The sequence below is a fragment of the Hyperoodon ampullatus genome (genome assembly GCF_949752795.1).
Source record: "Hyperoodon ampullatus genome assembly, chromosome: 11".
Classification (NCBI taxonomy): domain Eukaryota; kingdom Metazoa; phylum Chordata; class Mammalia; order Artiodactyla; family Ziphiidae; genus Hyperoodon; species Hyperoodon ampullatus.
The window spans coordinates 82,397,453-82,419,021 of NC_136924.1; the positions used below are offsets into that span (position 1 = coordinate 82,397,453).

The window sequence follows — 21,569 nt, forward strand, 5'->3', positions numbered from 1 at the left end:
TGATTTTCTGTATTTGGAAAATGGTATGCTTAAATAGGTTTTTTTTTTTTGGCATTTATCTTGCTTGGTGTTCTCTGAGCTTCCTGGATCTGTGGTTTGGTGTCTGACATTAGTTTGGGGGAAATTCTCAGTCATTATTATTTCAAATATTTCTTCTGTTCCTTTCTCTTTCTTTTCCTTCTGGTATTTCCATTATGTGTGTGCTTCCTTTTTTTTGTAGTTGTCCCAAGGTCCTTGGATATTCTGTTCTGTTTTTTTAAGTCCTTGTTCTCTTTGCTTTTTGGTCTTTTGAGGATTCTATTGATAAATCCTCTTGCTCAGAGATTCCTTCCTCAGTTGTGTCCAGTTAAGGAGTAAGTCTTTCAAAGGCATTCTTCATTTCTGTTGCAGTGTTTATGATCTCTAGCATTTCTTTTTGGTTCTTTCTTAGGATTTCCATCTCTCTGCTTTACATCGCCCATCTATTCTTGCGTGCTGAATACTTTATCCATTAGAGCCCTTAGCATATTAAAAACAGGTGTTTTAAATTCCTGGTTTGATCATTGTAATATCCTGACATGTCTGGTTCTGGTGTTTGCTCTGTCTCTTCAAATTGTGTTTTGTTTTTTTTTTCTTTTTTTTTCTTTTTTTGCGGTACGTGGGCCTCTCACTGTTGTGGCCTCTCCCGTTGCGGAGCACAGGCTCCGGACGTGCAGGCTCAGCGGCCATGGCTCATGGGCCCAGCCGCTCCACGGCATGTGGGATCTTCCCAGACCGGGTCACGAACCCACGTCTCCTGCATCGGCAGGCGGACTCTTAACCACTGCGCCACCAGGGAAGCCCCCAAATTGTGATTTTTACCTTTTGGTATGCCTTGTCATTTTTTTCTTGATAGCCAGACATGATGTACTGGGTGAAAAGAACTGCTGTAAATAAGCCTTTAGTAATGTGGTGGTGAGGTAGGTTGGGGGAGGGGAAGAGTTCTGTAGTCTTGTCATTAGGTCTCAGTCTTTAAGTAAGCCTATGCCTCTGGATGGTGAACTTCACAAGCGTTTTTAATTTTTCGTATCCCCTCTTAGGTGAGAGGAAATGGCTAGAGCCAGCTGGAGTTGGGTATTTCCTTTCCCCCAGGTGAGTTAGGCTCTGATAAAATTCCAGCAGGTTAGGCTCTAGTTAATTAATTTCCCCTGAGATCAAGCCTTGTTAAGAACAGGGTGCTCTGTCGTATTTCAAAATGCTTCCTTTCCCCCTCCTCCTGCCAGAAGTGGGAGGGAATTTCTTCCCCCATATTTACTGGGGGGACCTGGTTGAGCTCCTGCAGGTAAGTCTCACAGTACTATGGGCTCTCACCCTCCCATGACTTCATCCTCCGGGAGGTTTTTTTTTTTTTTAATTTATTTTTATTTTTATTTATTTTTGGCTGCGTTGGGTCTTTGTTGCTGTGCATGGGCTCTCTCTAGTTGCACTGAGCGGGGGCTACTCTTCGTTGTGGTGCGCGGGCTTCTCATTGCGGTGGCTTCTCTTGTTGCAGAGCTCTAGGCACACGGCCTTCAGCAGTTGTGGCATGCGGGCTTCAGTAGTTGTGGCACGTGGACTCAGTAGTTGTGGCGCACGGGCTTAGTTGCTCTGTGGTATGTGGGATCTTCCCGGACCAGGGCTCGAACCCGTGTCCTGTGCATTGGCAGGCGGATTCTTAACCACTGCACCACCAGTGAAGCCCCCCACCCCGGGAGTTTTTAACTCTCAGAGTTGTCCACCCTGAGTTCCCAGCAATTCATTGTTTACAGTTCGGGTTTACAGACCTGGCACTGGTTCCTGCAGTGGTTTCTGCTCCTGACACTCTGCTCTGATAAACCGACTCCCTGTACTCACCTGTAGGTCTCTCCAATCTTGGGAACAGGGATTTGCTCTGTGTCCTCCCCTCTTTTATGGATCAAAGAATAGTGGTTGGTTTTTCAGTCTGTTCAGCTTTTCACTTGTTAGGATTGAGTGGCGTCTTCCAAGCTCCTTACTGGTGGAACCAGTTTGCCTCAGTTTTCTCATCTATAATATAGGCACAATAAACAGTAATTACCTTATAGAATTATGATGAGGATGAAATGGATTAAAACATATAAAGCATTTAGAACAGTTCCTGGCAAATAGTAAGCATTCAGTAAATGTTAGTAATTCTCCTCCTCCTCCTCTTCCTCTTTCTCCTCACTCTCCTCCTCCTCATCATATTGTTATTGTTTCTATCCTTCCACAGTCTTAAGTAGTGACAAGCTGTGCCTCCTCTATCAGCTCGCTAATGACAGCTCTGTTACACATAGTATAGAATTCTTATAGTGGAGTTTTGGGAGGAAATATTTTATTTTTACAGGATCTTAAATAATAGAATAAATACAGGAAAGTATTTTTATATGTTTTACTGGTGATATGTTCCTCAATTCAAAAGTGATAAAACGTCCCCCATTTCACTTTTTCTTTGTGTGTCAGATTACTTTCATTGTAAATTTTTACTTTATATTTTTACTTATAGTTAATTGAGAAATTGAAGTTAATTTTATTGGAAACTCCATCATATGATTTGCAAGAGAAAAATATAATACAGTACCAAGAATCAATTCTAGAACTGCAAAAGCTCCTTCATCTTAAGTTTAACATAGCCACAGAAATACTTCTCAGAGTAAGTGTGATATTTTGCTTTATATGTTATTATTGACTTTTGTAAGAGTTAAGATTTTATATTGTATAATTTTTAAAGTCCAGTGTCCTTTATTTTTTTGAAGATGTAAAAGGTTATGGAAAAGTCAGTAGAACAGTTTTAGGCACATGCATTTATCCAGATTTAACAACTGTGAATATTTTATTTTTAAAGAAATGAAACACTATCAGTGTAGCTAAAGTCTAGATTTTTTTTTCTTATACTTGCTAAAGTTTACCAGGACCATTATGAAAATAAATTCACAAAACCTTGTATGTTAGCTCTACACTCTAGATAAATCAGTTGACACAAGATTACAATTACTGGTAGTCACTCTATTTTTCCCAAATAGCTTAGCACTAGTAATAATATTCAAGTAATCATAGAGCCATTGTTATACCTAAGAAAATTAATAATAATTCCATAATGTATTCCAATATCCAGTCCATATTTAAATTTTCCCTAATATTCCATGAATATCTTCTATAGCTGTTTTTGTTTTGTTTTGTTTTTTAAATCAGAAAACAATGTAAGGTCACGCCTTGCTTTTGGCTATTTTCTCTCTTGGTTTCTTTTGGTCTAGAACACAATCACCTTTATAGGCTTGGTAGAATATATTCTAATTATAAAAAGAACTGTAAAGAAGGCTTATTGTTAAGTTTATTCTTGACAGTAATAGTCATATTATAATTTTGCAGCTATTTTATCTATATTGTAAGAAAAAGCCAGTAAGGAAATGTATTATAATTATTAGTAATCAAGATTTTTATTCTAAGAGAAAAAAAGATATATAGAAGAAAAGAAGATTAGAAAAAAATACCGTAATGTTAAATTTGTAATGGAAGTATCAGTATGAAACGATTTCTTTTTATTCCATAAAAAGGAACCAGGTCTAATTGTTGTAAATGACTGATTCGAGTTTGGGGCAGGGAAAGTGAAAGATAAGGTTGTTATTGAAAGACGAGTTTGAGTTATCTTTTGCTAGAAAACAAGTAAATACTCAAAGACTAATGGAGTCGTAGCCAAAGAGACAGGACTAGCTTAAAGAAGCTCCCACTGATCAAGTTGGGGATAATTTGAATATCAGAAAGAATAATGACTATAATTGATTATAGCAGGCGTCCCCAACCCCCGGGTCGAGGACTGGTACTGGTCCGTGGCCTGTTAGGAACGGGGCCACACAGCAGGGGGTAAGTGGTGCATGAGCAAGTGAAACTTCATCTGCCGCTCCCCATTGCTTCCCATTGCTCACATTACCGCCTGAGCCATTCCCCACCACCACCCCAGTCCGTGGAGAAATCGTCTTCCATGAAACCGGTCCCTGGTGCCAACAAGGTTGGGGACCTCTGGATTATAGAACCTTGAATAAAATAAAAATTCATGAGTCTATAGTGATATTCCAAAATGGAAAGGGGAAAGTGGAGTGGCGGGTAGAGAGAACAGTTCTTTACAGAAGAATACCACCTGACGAATGTGGAAGGAATGATCAGTAAGATAATAACCATTTTTCAATCCCCAATGTAATAATTGATAAGGATCATCAATGGCTACCTCAATAAGTAGGCGAAAAGTTTAGGAACACATTATTCTCATAGTGCCAAAGTATTAGACCACAGATTACTTACTGCCTAGGATAAATGTACTTTGCAAGGGGAGATAGGGGTAGTCACCACGTTAACTAAGTGATCAAGTCCACACTGTTAAGAGTAGGACATCATATGCCTCCTGATAGTATGCAATGTGAGGAACACAACATTACCTATTGTGCCTTCTTGCCGAAAATTGTTCATCTAATCTGATTAAACCTACCTAGACCTAACTTCCGGTGTACAAAAAATAAAGGGAATAGAGGAGCAAGTTAAACCATGAGGAAACAGCTAGATAAATTCTCAATGTGGAACAGTTCTTCAAGGCAATTTTCCTGGGCACTTCAAAAAGTTAATGTCACAGAAAAAAAAAAGTGTGGGAGAACAATCATTTTTATTTCTTTTCTTTTTTCTTTTCTTTTTTTTCTTTTTTGGCCACACTGGCATAGCTTGCAGGATCTTAGTTCCCCCACCAGGGATCGAACCTGTGCCTAGTGAAATGGAAGTATAGAGTCCTAACCACTGGACCACCAGGGAATTCCCAGAACAATCACTTAAAAAAAAAAAAGTAATAAATTCAACTCCCAGTACATTTAAATTTTTACATTATAGGAACCAAATACATATTGACTTATTTAAGCCCTTTGAAAGAGCTAATATCTTAAGCAATAGGCATCAAGCTATGTAAGTCTTTATAAAAGAATTCTTAAGAACATCCTTACATTGTGCGTTTAATGTTGATTATCAAGTATTGGACTAGTAAAACACATGACTCATCTGGATATTTTGTTTTCTAAACTTGGTATGTTCAGAAATAGGCTAACTTTTGCAGTAGCATAATCTACATTTTAATAAGGTAAGGATAAAGAAGCATGTATATAGTTAAAATGAAAAGTCACAATAATGTTAAAATTGAAAAGGGTAACCTAAGAGTAATCCACAAGTGCTACCTGGGAATACAGGAGCAACTTCAATCCTTAGACACCGTAAGAGAAACTGAGTAGAAAATGGGGAGCACATTTAATTGAGTAAATATGTTTTTATTGTCTAGAGAATTTTTAAAAACAATTCTTTGTTATTTTGATTGAACCTTATTTTTACCCAAATTACTCTTTTATTTTTATTTTTTTCAAGGTTTCTTTTTAAATTATTATTTACTTTTTGGCTGCGTGGGTCTTCGTTGCTGTGCGTGGACTTTCTCTAGTTGCGGCGAGCGGGGGCTACTCTTTGTTGCAGTGTGCGGGCTTCTCATTGCGGTGGCTTCTCTTGTTGAGGAGCACCAGCTCTAGGCACATGGGCTTCAGTAGTTGTGGCTTGCGAGCTGTAGAATGCAGGCTCAGTAGTTGTGGCACACAGGCATGTGGGATCTTCCCAGAACAGGGATCGAACCCATGTCCCCTGCATTGGCAGGCAGATTCTTAGCCACTACGCCACCAGGGAAGTCCCCAAATTACTCTTTTAATATTGAAGGGAATCCAACACCTAAGTGATGAAGTAACTTATCTAAATTGCATAATTTATGAGGCCTCTAATCTTAATAATGTTTTCTTTTTCTCTTACAGCAAGCTAGTACTTTAGCAGATCTGGAGAGTGGAAACATGGAAAAAGTCATTCGAGATGAAAATGTGACTCTATATGTATGGGCAAACCTCAAGAAGAATCCAAGGTATTCCCATGGGTGATACTATAGGTCTGAAGACATTATAGTCACATGACCAGGCAGATGCCTGTTGCATTACAGCATGGCATAGTTATAAAAACCCATGTTAGAAAGTCAGCCACCTGGGGTTTGACTCAGAGACCTGCCATTTATCTTAGGCAAGTTATTTAGCCTTGTTATGCCTCAGTATATCAACAGTAAAATGATGATTATATCACTTAATAGGATTGGGCTGAGGATTAATTGTTAACACATGTAAAGGTCATACATAGCGTGGTGTCTAGCACAAATATACACTGACTAAATATCAGGGTCTTCCTCTTCTTTTCACCCACTTAACCTCCCTCCCCACCAAAAAGTAGAAGTGGTAGGTGCTTTCTACATGGCAGTCTGAAACTTTTAAAAAATTTATCTTTTGTGAAATGTTAATACTTTCAAAAAAGAATACTTTTCATATTTATTATTTTTTAGATAATTTAAGTGATGTTTCCCTGATTATTTTCAACAAAGTAATATCATTCTGAGGAATGATAGAGATAATGATAAATTCACGATCACTTTGTTGCTGCTTTATCTCAAACATTTCAAAATAATTGAGTTAGTATGGCAGCAAGTTTTAGGAAAAAATGATCTGAATAAAAGTTAGGAGGCCTAGGTTCTGGTCCCAACTCTGAAAACACTAGTCCTATGACAGTGGGAAGTATTGGACTTTATTTCTGATATTTAGTAAAAGTAAGGAACAAAGTTATTTTCCAAGTTACATTTGCTACAAAATACTCTGTGATTTAAATCGGAGTCAATATATTAATATAACCTTTTTCATTGTAAAATATGTTATATCCAGAAGGATGAAGGAAATTAATCTGTATAATTTTAAAAGAAGACCAGTAAAATGAATATCCCTGTATTAACTATCCAGGCTTAAGAAGAGAATTAGATGGTATCTTTTACTAAGATAAGGAATAGTGAAAGCAGAACAAATTTTGTTTTACTTTGATGGTGATGGTGAGAGAGCAGGGGGTGGTCAGTATGATGAGCTCAGTGTCGGACTTGTTGAGTTTGAAGTACCTATGACACATCAAAGTGCAACTGTCTGAAAGCATTGAGAGAAATCTGAGTTGGAGACATATTTTGCAGAGTCATACAGATTGATAGTTCTTAACTTTTGGGGAGTCATAGACTCTTAATGAACTTTATTACATATGCTCACACATATGTAAGGGCATTTTCAGACCTTTTAAAGTTCATTCAGGGATGCTTCTTCCCCTAGGAAACATAGAACTCATGTTAAACACTCCTGATAATATAAATAATAATTGAAGTCATAGAAATAATAATATCCAGAGACAGTATGTAGAGGGAGAAGAAAGAAGGGCTCGGGATGGAGAGTCAAGTAACATCAACGTTTAAGGGATGCTTAGGAAGGAGACCATACAAAGGAAACAGAGAAGGAGCTTCCAGAGATGGAGGAGAAGAGTATGGAGTCATGGATCCCAAGAGAGAGTTTTGAGAAGGTAACATCAGCAACTGGATCCAAATGCTGCAAAGAAAGCAAGTATGGGTCAGGACTCAAAACTGTGGCGAAATTACAGTGGAGAGAAATACTGCTTAGGTATAAGTTTACAACAGACATAGAATTTTCTAGAGCCTCATCCTTTTTTTTAAATTAATTAACAGGTACAGAAGTATCAGATTCTCTGAGACACAAATTGGATTTGAAATTCCAAGGATATTAGCAACATCTGACATTGCTCTACGACTCCTACATACTCACTATGATCATGTCACGCCATTAGGCCCTGTTCCAACAGCATCACAAGAACACACTTCCACGGTAACTTACTTTGGCAAAGACGAAGTTAAGAGTGTAGAAGCAGCAGTCAGCAAAGATCTCCAAGAAGAGTATAAAGAACAAGAAAATGAGTCTAACTCAGTTCATGAGGAAGAAACAAAAGTTGACGAACAAGGTGGTATTGAAGGACAAACGGTAGGACAATTATTTTTTTTTAAATAACAATTTAATTGCATTTTTTTTATTTTAATTTTTTTGGCTGTGCCGTGCAGCATGTGGGATCTTAGTTCCCCAACCAGAGATCGAACCTGTGCCCCCTGCAGTGGAAGAGTGGAGTCCTAACCACTGGACCACCAGGGAATTCCCTAAGACACTTTAAATGTACATTTTTTCTTCACGTAACAGGTGTTATAGATTCCATTGATACATTCTCAAGATTTTTTCCTAAACAACTAGAAACTGAAAGCTACTTTCTTGCCAATGGCTCAGTTTTCTGTGTGTGTGTGTTTTTCTTGCCTTCTATTCGTACTCACTATTCATAGTTGAGCCTGTTGCTTCCACATCCTAAAGTTGAGGACAGGAATTGCTAATTTTTATTTTAGGTTCACTCCCAAAAAGCTTTGAAGCAATTTAATTTGTGCATATTTATTATATTTCAAACTCGCTTAAGGGAACTTGTGATAAATACTTTCACAAACTTAAGGATTATCTTACATTACTCTTACTTCCTCAGCTTTTGGTTTTGTAAGAAAGAATTATATGAAGTAAAAACTGATATTTTTTAAACTGTTGTACTCTCTTAAAATTTGACATCTTTAGATATAATAATATGTTAGTTGAGCAATTTAATAATCATATCCTGTTAGTTGGTTTCTGTTCTTTTTTTCTTTCTATTTCAAGGATTTTCAAGCTACTTATTAAGGTAGAATAAATTGTCCCTTTAGAATTTAGTAATACTTTCTCAGAACTGAGCAGCTTTTTGTTTGGCCATGGACAATTTGCGTTTTAGGAAGGACCAGGTTTTCCTACAAGTACTTAAGATATGAAGTGTACTGGTTTATTGGTTTGTTTTCTTTAAACAGAGGTGAGGGTTAAGAATTAAGTTGAATACAAATTTGAAATCAGAATAAGGATTATTAGATATTCTAAGAACATATTTAATTGAAAAATTCCATTTGATTCCACCAGAATCAAAACTTATAATGATTCTACAGCAATATAAAAAATGGATAAGACATGATGATCAGTACAAAGAACAGTATTTAGAGTATGATTACAATGATGAAAAAATTAAAAAGGCATAAGGGGAGGAGAATCCAGAAACCTGTATATAGCTGATATTTCACAGAGGTGGGAAATAAGTGATTGGTTCTTCTTTAAAAATGTGTCACTTTTAAAGGAATGTTTTTTGAGCAATCTGGTAGCTTTTATAATGAAAAAGTTCATTTTCCCTCTCAGGTAGTGTGGTAACATTACTAGAGTTCAACAATATTTCCAGTTTTCTTCCCTTTCCTGGACAGGAAGGGAAGAATTACACTGCTCGCCCCCTTGAAATAGGGGTGACCATGTGACTTGCTTTAGCTAGTAAGATGTGAGTGGAAGTGACACACTGATTTCTAAGGGAGGGAAAATAAAGAATGAGTAAATGGGTGCTGGATGTTACATTATCTAAATGTGCAGTAAAAAATAAAATGAAGACCCATAAACTTACAATAAAATTTGGTAGGATTTGTGACTGAAAATTCATGAAAACAAAGAACAAATTAAAAACTATCAAAATTGTTGGATGAAAAGAGTATCTAAAATGTTTGGTCTTGATCTGATAAAAATATTGAATAACTTCTGCTCCTCAAGTTCCTTGATCATATTTTATGAAAAACCCATCAAGAGTTTACCTAAGAATTTGACATTACTAATTTAAAAGTTATGAAACAATAATTAGAAAACATATAATTTGAAATATTACTTGAATATAGATGGCTAAAGCAATTCTTCCTTATGCATGTATGTCTCAGTTAAAGCAGCCTTATGCAGTAATGACTCATTATAGTTCTGTGTATAAAACTACCAAAAACAGTTTTATATTAAATATATCATCATATGAATTCACTATAATACCAAACAGTGCAGTTATATATTTTTCTCCAGGTCCATCATCTATTAGAGTAAGAAGTCATTTCCTTTACTCTCAGCTGGTGAGCTCAAAGTTACCAAGCTAAGCTTTCCTCTGTTAAATGACCCTTTCCAACATGTTTAACTATATCTGTTTTTTTTTCTATTATTCTTTAATGTTTTATTGAACCATTTCAATTTATAATGATGACTACAGGTATACCAATGCTAATGTTGATAATGCCACAAAAGTACGTCAAGGAAAAGCATTCTACTGGATGGTAATTCATATTTTATGGAATACTGAAGCTTTTCTCAAATAAGTAGCCTAGGAAACCCAGAGTAAAGATCAGACGATTAGTAATATAGCAGAAATAGTTTTGCCCTATGAAACTTCACCACAGCCTGGGAAGCTTGACTGAGAATTGTGTGAATGGTATATGGAGGAACCTGCCTGGCAGAACTTTGTTATCAGGGGATTGAAAAAGAGAAAATTGCCTAGCAGATGAGCCTAAACTTAATTTAGTTAGCACCCCTATTTCCAGGCACCAGTCCTCTCATCACACCGAACAGGCATGTGTGTAGATGCTTATGCTTATGGATGTGTGCTCTCCCATCCTTCCAAAACCCCCACGGCATTCTGAAAAGTTAACATGAGTAATGCTGAAGTAGGGATGATTTCCACAGAAGCAGAAGAATCCCATAGTAGTGCCTAAGTGTACTGAGGCAGGTGGGAAAAGCCATCTCCTGTGCTGAAAGAGGATTGTTGGGGCAGGGGGGAGACAGTGGCAGTAAACTGCAGAGAGTGAAGAATCAATCTCCCACCTCAGAACCACTTGCCCTGCTAAGCTGGGGAGGAAAGGAAAGAGAGCTGATAGAAACAGTTGTTAGCTGGGCCTCCACTTGTCACTAATTTTGAACAGAGCACATTTGTAGAGCACATTTTGTAAATGTGAGTAGGCTTCAGGGAGCAAAAATCAGTGGAGGGACTTTCCCTGGCATCCCAGTGGTTAGGACTCTGCACTCCCACGGCAGGGGCCACGGGTTCCATCCCTGGTCAGGGAACTAAGATCCCACAAGTGGAGTGGCAAAAACCCACAAGTGGATTTATAAAGAGAGTCAGCAGTTCAAAAGAAGGGGATAAAGATAATTTGGTGTAATTTATGGGAGGAAAAAGTAAAATAAATGGGGAAAGAAGTAGGAGATCCAATATCTATGTAAAAGAAGTTCCAGAACACAAAGGAAAGGATGAGTTTAATATAATGATTGGTACTGCGACCGCTAGCTAAGCTATGAAATAAATTTCCATTCATACTTCCCTCTACAGACTAAAAAAAAGTAACAGATTTTATTTTTTGTAATATAAAAAAACTAATCAAAAACTCATAAAATAATAAAAGTATTTGAAGAGAATGTAAGGAAGTTATTTTATCATATTTACTAAGAAGTTCCTTCTTACTTATTAGTGCATCAAAACCAAAACCATACAAGAAAAGGAGGTTATGAATTCAAACATTTGTATAGCCAAATAAACCTCATTGTAAACTAACTTGAAAGACAATGGACTGGGAAAAATATTTAAACATATAAAACAAATGGTTAGTATCCTAATATAAAGAACTCATAGCTGTGGAATTGGCTCCGGGCGCAGCTGATGGGAGCCCCGTCTCCTCAGGACCTGCTGGGGCTTTGGCTTCTGGAACATGTGGGACTGAGTCCATGCTGACGGCTGGGCTTCGGGACAAGCTGGGGTCGAGTCCACACTAACAGAAGCCAGGTCTCCTCAGGACCTGCTGGGTCGTGATGCCACTGAGGGAAAAGGCCGCACCGCACAGCATGGGGGACCCTAGTTCCCTGACCAGGGATTGAACCCACATCCCCTGCAGTGGAAGCGTGAATTCTCAACCACTGGACTGCCAGGGAAGTCCCTGTCCTTTATTATAAAAAGGTTTCCCTCGAAGAGCAAGAAGAACTACAGTCCTGCAGCCTGTGGAACAAAAACCACATTCACAGAAAGACAGACAAGATGAAAAGGCAGAGGGCTATGTACCAGATGAAGGAACAAGATAAAACCCCAGATAAACAACTAAATGAAATGGAGATAAACAACCTTCCAGAAAAAGAATTCAGAATAATGATAGTGAAGATGATCCAGGACCTCGGAAAAAGCATGGAGGCAAAGATTGAGAAGATGCAAGAAATGTTTAACAAAGACCTAGAAGAATTAAAGAACAAACAAACAGATGAATAATACAATAACTGAAATGAAAACTACACTAGAAGGAATCAATAGCAGAATAACTGAGGCAGAAGAACGGATAAGTAACCTGGAAGACAGAATGGTGGAATTCACTGCTGTGGAACAGAATAAAGAAAAAAGAATGAAAAGAAATGAAGACAGCCTAAGAGACCTCTGGGACAACATTCAACGCAACAACATTCACATTATAGGGGTCACAGAAGGAGAAGAGAGAGAGAAAGGACCTGAGAAAATATTTAAAGAGATTATAGTCGAAAACTTCCCTAACACGGGAAAGGAAATAGCCACCCAAGTCCAGGAAGCGCAGAGAGTCCCATACAGGATAAACCCAAGGAGAAACACACCGAGACACATAGTAATCAAATTGGCAAAAATTAAAGACAAAGAAAAATTATTGAAAGCAGCAAGGGAAAAACGACAAATAACATACAATGCAACTCACATAAGGTTAACAGCTGATTTCTCAGCAGAGACTCTAGAAGCCAGAAGGGAGTGGCATGATATACTTAAAGTGAGGAAAGGGAAGAACTTACAACCAAGATTACTCTAGCAGGCAAGGATCTCATTCAGATTCGATGGAGAAATCAAAAGCTTTACAGACAAGTAAAAGCTAAGAGAATTCAGCACCACCAAACCAGCTCTACAACAAATGCTAAAGGAACTTCTCTAAGTGGGAAACACAAGAGAAGAAAAGGACCTACAAAAACAAACCCAAAACAATTAAGAAACTGGTCATAGGAACATACATATTGATAATTACCTTAAACGTGAACGGATTAAATGCTCCAACCAAAAGACACATGCTTGCTGAATGGATACAAAAACAAGACCCATATATATGCTGTCTACAAGAGACCCACCTCAGACCTAGGGACACATACAGACTGAAAGTGAGGGGATGGAAAAAGATATTCCATACAAATGGATATCAAAAGAAAGCTGGAGTAGCAATACTCGTATCAGACAAAATAGACTTTAAAATAAAGAGTGCTACAAGAGACAAGGAAGGACACTACATAATGATCAAGGGATCAATCCAAGAAGAAGATATAACAATTATAAGTATATATGCACCCAACATAGGAGCACCCCAATACATAAGGCAACTGCTAACAGCTATAAAAGGGGAAATCAACAGTAACACAATAATAGTGGGGGACTTTAACACCTCACTTACACCAATGGAAAGATCATCCAAAATGAAAATAAATAAGGAAACAGAGGCTTTAAACGACACAATAGACGAGATAGATTTAATTGATATTTATAGGACATTCCATCCAAAAACAGCAGATTACACTTTCTTCTCAAGTGCGCATGGAACGTTCTCCCGGATAGATCACATCTTGGGTCACAAATCAAGCCTCAGTAAATTTAAGAAAATTGAAATCATATAAGCATCTTTTCTGACCACAATGCTATGAGATTAGAAATCAATTACAGGGGGGGCTTCCCTGGTGGCGCAGTGGTTCAGAGTCCGCCTGCCGATGCAGGGGACACGGGTTCGTGCCCCGGTCCGGTAGGATCCCACATGCCGCGGAGCAGCTGGGCCCGTGAGCCATGGCCGCTGAGCCTGCGCGTCCGGAGCCTGTGCTCCACAACGGGAGAGGCCACAATGGTGAGAGGCCCGCGTACCACAAAAAAAAAAAAAAAAAAGAAATCAATTACAGGGAAAAAAACATAAAAATACAAACACATGGAGGCTAAACAATACGTTACTAAATAAGCAAGAGATCACTGAAGAAATCAAAGCGGAAATCAGGAAATACGTAGAGATCAATGACAATGAAAACACGACAATCCAAAACCTATGGGATGCAGCAAAAGCAGTTCTAAGAGGGAAGTTTATAGCTATACAAGCCTACCTCAAGAAACAAAAAAATCTCAAATAAACAATCTAACTTTACACCTAAAGGAACTAGAGAAAGAAGAACAAACAAAACCCAAAGTTAGCAGAAGGAAAGAAATCATAAAGATCAGAGCAGCAATAAATGAAATAGAAACAAAGAAAACAATAGCAAAGATCAATAAAACTAAAAGCTGGTTCTTTGAGAAGATAAACAAAATTGATAAACCATTAGCCAGACTCATAAAGAAAAAGAGAGAGAGGACTCAAATCAATAAAATTAGAAATGAAAAAGGAGAAGTTACAACAGACACCACAGAAATACAAAGCATCCTAAGACATGACTACAAGCAGCTCAATGCCAATAAAATGGACAACCTGGAAGAAACAGACAAATTCTTAGAAAGGTATAACCTTCCAAGACAGAACCAGGAAGAAATAGAAAATATGAACAGATCAATCACAAGTAATGAAATTGAAACTGTGATTAAAAATCTTCCAACAAACAAAAGTCCAGGACCAGATGGCTTCACAGGTGAATTCTATCAAACATTTAGAGAAGAGCTAACACCCATCCTTCTCAAACTCTTCCAAAAAATTGCAGAGGAAGGAACACTCCCAACTCATTCTATGAGGCCACCATCACCCTGATACCAAATCCAGACAAAGATACTACAAAAAGAGAAAATTAGAGACCAATATCACTGATGAATATAGATGCAAAAATCCTCAACAAAATACTAGCAAACAGAATCCAACAACACATTAAAAGGATCATACACCATGATCAAGTGGGATTTATCCCAGGGATGCAAGGATTCTTCAATATATGCAAATCAATCAATATGACACACCATATTAACAAATTGAAGAAGAAAAACCATATGATCATCTCAATAGATGCAGAAAAAGCTTTTGACAAAGTTCAACACCCATTTATGATGAAAACTCTCCAGAAAGTGGTCATAGAGGGAAGCTACCTCAACATAATAAAGGCCATATACGACAAACCCACAGCAAACATCATTCTCAATGGTGAAAAACTGAAAGCATTTCCTCTAAGATCAGGAACAAGACAAGGATGTCCACTCTCACCACTATTATTCAACATAGTTTTGGAAGTCCTAGCCATGACAGTCAGAGAAGAAGAAGAAGAAAGAAAAGGAATACAAATTGGAAAAGAAGAAGTAAAAGGAATACAAATTGGAAAAGAAGAAGTAAAACATGTCATCATGGCAGATGACTTGATACTATACATAGAGAATCCTAAAGATGCCACCAGAAAACTACGAGAGCTAATCAATGAATTTGGTGAATTTGCAGGATACAAAATTAATGCACAGAAATCTCTTGTATTCCTATACACTAATGATGAAAAATCTGAAAGAGAAATTAAGGAAACACTCCCATTTACCATTGCAACAAAAAGAATAAAATACCTAGGGATCAACCTACCTAGAGAGACAAAAGACCTGTATGCAGAAAACTATAAGATACTGATGAAAAAAATTAAAGATGATACCAACAGATGGAGAGATAGACCATATTCTTGGATTGGAAGAATCAATATTGTGAAAATGACTACCCACAGCAATCTACAGATTCAGTGCAATCCTTATCAAATTACCCATGGCATTTTTTACAGAACTAATACAAAAAATCTTAAAATTTGTATGGAGATACAAAAGACCCCAAATAGCCAAAGCAGTCTTGAGGGGAAAAAACGGAGCTGGAGGAATCAGGCTCCCTGACTTCAGACTATACTACAAAGCTACAGTAATCAAGACAATATGGTACTGGCACAAAAACAGAAACATAGATCAATGGAACAATATAGAAAGCCCAGAGATAAACCCACACACCTATGGTCAAGTAATCTATGACAAAGGAGGCAAGGATAGACAATGGAGAAAAGACAGTCTCTTCAATAAGTGGTGCTGGGAAAATGGGACAGCTACATGTAAAAGAATGAAATTAGAACACTCCCTAACACCATACACAAATATAAACTCAAAATGGATTTGAGACCTAAATGTAGGGCCAGACACTATTAAACTCTTAGAGGAAAACCTAGGAAGAACACTCTTTGCCATAAATCACAGCAAGATCTTTTTTGATCCACCCCTAGAGTAATGGAAATAAAACAAAACTAAACAAATGGGAGCTAATGAAACGTCAGAGCTTTTGTACAGCAAAGGAAACCATAAACAAGACAAAAAGACAACCCTCAGAATGGGAGAAAATATTTGCAAGCGAATCAACAGACAAAGGATTAATATCCAAAATATATAAACAGCTCATGCAACTCAATATTAAAAAAACAAACAACCCAATCCAAAAATGGGTAGGAGATCTAAATAGACATTTCTCCAAAGAAGACATACAGATGGCCAAGAAGCACATGAAAAGCTGCTCAACATCACTAATTATTAGAGAAATGCAAATCACAACTACAATGAGGTATCACCTCACACCAGTTAGAATGGGCATCATCAGAAAATCTACAAACAACAAATGATGGAGAGGGTGTGGAGAAAAGGGAACCCTCTTGCACTGTTGGTGGGAATATAAATTGATACAGTCACTATGGAGAACAGTATGGAGGTTCCTTAAAAAACTAAAAATAGAATTACCGTATCATCCAGCAATCCCACTACTGGGCATATACCCAGAGGACACAGTAATTCAAAAAGACACATGCACCCCAATGTTCATTGCATCACTATTTACAATAGCCAGGTCATGGAAGCAACCTAAATGCCCATCAACCGATGAATGGATAAAGAAGATGTGGTACATGTATACAATGGAATATTACTCGGCTATAAAAAGGAACGAAATTGGGTCATTTGTTGAGACATGGATGGATCTAGAGACTGTCATACAGAGTGAAGTCAGAAAGAGAAAAACAAATATTGTATATTAACACATATATGTGGAACCTAGAAAAATGGTACAGATGAACTGGTTTGCAGGGCAGAAATTGAGACACCGATGTAGAGAACAAATGTGTAGAGAAGAAATGTATGGACACCAAGGGGGAAAAGCGGGTGGGGTGTGGTGGTGGTGGTGTGATGAATTGGGCGATTGAGATTGACATGTATACACTGATGTGTATAAAATTGATGACTAATAAGAACCTGCTGTATACATAAAAAAAAGAACTCATACAAATTGGTAAGACAATTTCCTAATATAAAATTAGGCAAAGGACTTGAGTAGACAGATGAGAAGAGAAATGCAACTAGTTAATAAAAATATGAAAAAATAACCAAATAATCAAATTCGAACTGACATTATATCACTTCTTATCAGATTGAGCATGAGATGTTGCAGGCATTTTCACATACTGTTGTTAAAAAATTTGTACAATCCTAAGGGAAATTTGGCACTATGTAAATGTACCTTTTAGTGATTTTAATTTTAGTGATTTATTATTATGAAATAATAGGACAAGGAAATAAAAATGAATGCTACAATGTTCATTGAAGTTTTTTTGTATTAGCAAATATAGTCCACAGATTAATTATAAAATATTCAGTCAAGTAGTAGCCTTTCAAAATGATGATATAGACTTTATATCCTTTTTTTATTTAAAAAAACTTTTATTGAGATACACTTGACATACGGCATTATATTAGTTTCCGGTGTACAACACAATGATTTGATATTTCTATATACTGTGAAATAATCTCCATAATAAGTTGAGTTAACATTCATCATCACATATAGCTGCAATTCTTTTCTTGTGATGAGAACTTTTAAGATCTCTCTTACCAACTTTCAAATATAAAATACAGTATTATTGACTATAGTCACCATGTTGTACATTTCAACCCAAGAATTTATTTATTTATAACTGGAGGTTTGTACCTTTTGGCCACCTTCACCCATTTTGTCCACCTCCACCCCTGAGGCTGGCAACCACCAATCTGTTCTCTGTATCTGAGTTCACTTTTTTTTTTTTTAGATTCCACCTAAAAGTGAGATCATATGGTATTTGTCTTTCTCTGTCTGACATTTCACGTAGCATAATGCCCTCAGGGTCCACCATGATGTCTCAAATGGCAAGATTTCCTTATTTTATTTTATTTTATTTTTTATTATTATTATTTTTTTTGCGGTACACGGGCCTCTCACTGTTGTGGCCTATCCCGCTGCGGAGCACAGGCTCCGGACGCGCAGGCTCAGCGGCCATGGCTCACGGGCCCAGCCACTTCGCGGCATGTGGGATCTTCCCGGACCGGGGCACGAACCCGTGTCCCCTGCATCGGCAGGCAGACTCTCAACCACTGCACCACCAGGGAAGCCCCCAAGATTTCCTTATTTTTTATGGCTGAATATTATTCTATTATCTCTCTATATATCATGTTTTCTTTATCCATTCATCCATTGATGAACTCTTACATTGCTTCCATGTCTTGGCTATTGTGAATAGTGCTGCAATGAACATGGAGGTACATACATCTTTTCAAGTTAGTATTTTTGTTTCCTTCAGATAAATACCCAGAAGTGGAATTGCTGGATCATATGGTAGTTTTATTTTTAATTTTTTTGAAGAAACTCCATAATGTTTTCCATAGTGGCTGCACCATTTTACATTCCCACCAACAGTGCACAGGGATTCCCTTTTCTCCACATTCTCACCAGCACTTATTTCTTGTCTTTTTGATAATAGCTATTCTAACAGATGATATTTCATTGTGGTTTTGATTTGCATTTCCCTGATGACTAGTGATGTTGAGCACATTTTCATGTGCCTTTTGGCCATCTGTATGTCTTCTTTTGAAAAATATCTATTCATATCCTATGACCATTTTTTATTGGAATGTTGGGCGTTTTGCTTTTTGTTTGTTTGTTTGGCTGCATTGGGTCTTCATTGCTGTGCGCGGGTTTTCTCTAGTTGCAAGTGGGGGCCACTCCTCATTGTGGTGCACGGGATTCTCAGTGTGGTGGCTTCTCTTGTTGCAGAGCACAGGCTCCAGGCATACGGGCTGAGTAGTTGTGGCTTGCAGGCTTCAGAGCTCAGGCTCAGTAGTTGTGGAGCACGGGCTTATTTGCTCCATGGCATGTGGGACCCTCCCGGACCAGAGATCAAACCTGTGTCCCCTGCGTTGGCAGGCGGATTCTTAACCACTGCACCACCAGGGAAGCCCCGTTTTTGCTATTGAGTTGCATGAGTTCTTTATGCATTTTGAATATTAACTTCTTACCAGATATTTGATTTGCAAATATTTTCTCACATTTGGTAGGTTGCCTTTTCATTTTGTCAGTCGTTTCTTCTGCCGTGTAGAAGCTTTCTAGTTTGATGTTGTCCCATTTGTTTATTTTTGCTTTTGCTATATTTGCTTTTGGTATCAAATCCAAAAAATCATCACCAAGACTGACGTCAAGGATTTTACCCCACCTATGTTTTCTTTTAGGAGTTTTGTGGTTTCAGATCTATGTTCAAATGTTTAATCCATTTTGAGGTAATTTTTGTTTATAGTATAAATAGTGGTCTCTTAACCACATTCATTACACCCACCACACAACTTGCAATAGATTTGGCAATAGCAATCCCTTTATGAGCAGGAACTGTAATTATGCTTCCACCATAAAACAAAAGCATCTCTAGCCCACTTTCTACCACAAGGAACACCAATTTCTCTTATCCCTGTGCTAGTAATTATTGAAACTGTTGGCTTATTTGTCCAACCAATGGCCCTAGCTGTATGACTAATGACTAATATCACAGCTGGCCATCTATTAATTTATTTAATTGAAGGGGCAACCCTGGCCCTAATAAGCATTATCGCTACCACAGCCTTCATTACCTTTGTTATTCTCATTCTACTCACGATCCTTGAATTTGCAGCAGCCCTTATTCCAGCGTACGTATGCACCCGGCTAGTAAGCCTCTACTTACACAATGACACATAATGACCCACGAAACCCATGCATTCCATATAGTAAATCCCAGCCCCTGACCTCTTACAGGAGCCCTCTCAGCCCCTCACAGAGCATCTGGTCTAGTCATATGATTCCATTTAAACTCAACATTTTTATTATCCTTGGGCTTATTAACCAACATCCTAACAATGTATCAGTGATGACAAGACATCATCCAAAAAAGCTTCGTTACTTGTATTTATCACATTCTAACTTCCCCAACTAAACACACAGAAAAATCAAGTCCTTACAAATGTGGATTTGACACTATAGGATCAGCATGCCTACTCTTTTTCATAAAATTTTTCACAGTGTCCATTATGGTTCTCCACTTTGACCTAGAAATGACCCTTCTGCCCTTACCCTCAGCGTCCCAAACAAACAATCTAATAACAATACTCATTATAGCGCTACTCCTAATTTCACTGCTAGCAATACGTTTAGCCTACAAGCGGACTCAAAAGGGGTTAGAGGGGACCAAATATGGTAGTTTAAATTAAAGCAAATTATTTTGGCTCATTAAATTATGATTAAATTCATAATTATCAAGTTCCTTTAGTCTACGTAAATATTATTCTAGCATTTACAGTTTCCCTTAGGGAGTATTAATATACCAATTCCACTTAATATCCTCCCTACTATTTCTGGAAGGAATAATATCATTATTCATTATGGCAACCCTAATAATCCTAAACATCCATTTCCCTCTAGCTAGCATAATACCCATCATCTTACCAGTTTTCACAGCCTGCAAAGCCACACTAGGATTACCCCTGCTAGTAATAGTATCAAACAGCTATGATATTGATTATGTACAATATCTCAACCTTCTCCAGTTTTAAAAATTATTATGCCACCTATTATATTAATACCACTAAAATTATTAAAAATATATAATTTGAATTAATACCACCACTTTCAGTTTACTAGTTTTATTAGCTTATTCCTTCTTAACCAATTTAATGACAACAGCTGTAACTTTTCATTAATCTTCTCTGATTCTCTATCAGCACTTTTACTTTGACATGACTCATCACTAATACTCATAGCCAGCCAATTCCTCCTATCTAAAGAATCACTAGCTCAAATCACTGCCCCTATATATCACTATACTATTTATGCTACAGATATTCCTAATTATAACTTTCACTGCCACAGGATTGATTTGATTCTATTCTTATTCGAAAAAACACTAGTCCCAGCATTAACTACTATCTCTCACTGAGGAAACCAAACAGAACTACTCACTGCAGGAATTTACTTTTTATTTTACGCACTAGTATGATCTCTTCCACTTCTAGTTGCTGTAGTATATATCCAAAATATTATAGGTTCATTAAACTTTTTTTTTTTTTTTTACTGTATAGTTAACTTTATTGGAAACAAATTTGACAGTTAAAACAAATATTAAGCATCAAAAAAAATAGTTTAATTTGTCACCTTAAAATTCAGAATGGTCTTTCAGGGGCAATTTGAAAGGATCCTATCTATAGGACAGGATCCTTCAAAAATTTGAAGTGATACCACAATTTTCCTATAGATAAAATTTCCTAAAATAAGCAAGATTAAAATTGTTAAAGTAAAACTTGAGCTATGTTGTTTCAAAACAGTCTGCAGGTCCCCTCTTGTGCCACTAGATGGCAGATGCGTCGGTGAAGAAGAACCAAATAGGACTGAACACAAGATTCTTAGATATCATTTATGTTAGCAGTCATTA

The 21,569-nt window shown here is 37.3% G+C and overlaps 1 protein-coding gene across 1 annotated transcript in view; it reads left to right on the forward strand.

Moving 5' to 3' along the window:
- The window catches only part of DNAI7 (dynein axonemal intermediate chain 7), a gene marked incomplete at its 3' end in the record, with an annotated part of 76,953 nt that overhangs the window by 24,625 nt on the left and 30,759 nt on the right, over positions 1 to 21,569 (forward strand). Inside the window, exons 7-9 of the mRNA XM_079715555.1 lie at positions 2,501 to 2,647; positions 5,814 to 5,917; positions 7,589 to 7,898. Coding sequence (XP_079571681.1) covers positions 2,501 to 2,647; positions 5,814 to 5,917; positions 7,589 to 7,898 — 561 coding nt within the window. The remainder of the gene's footprint in view (positions 1 to 2,500; positions 2,648 to 5,813; positions 5,918 to 7,588; positions 7,899 to 21,569) is intronic.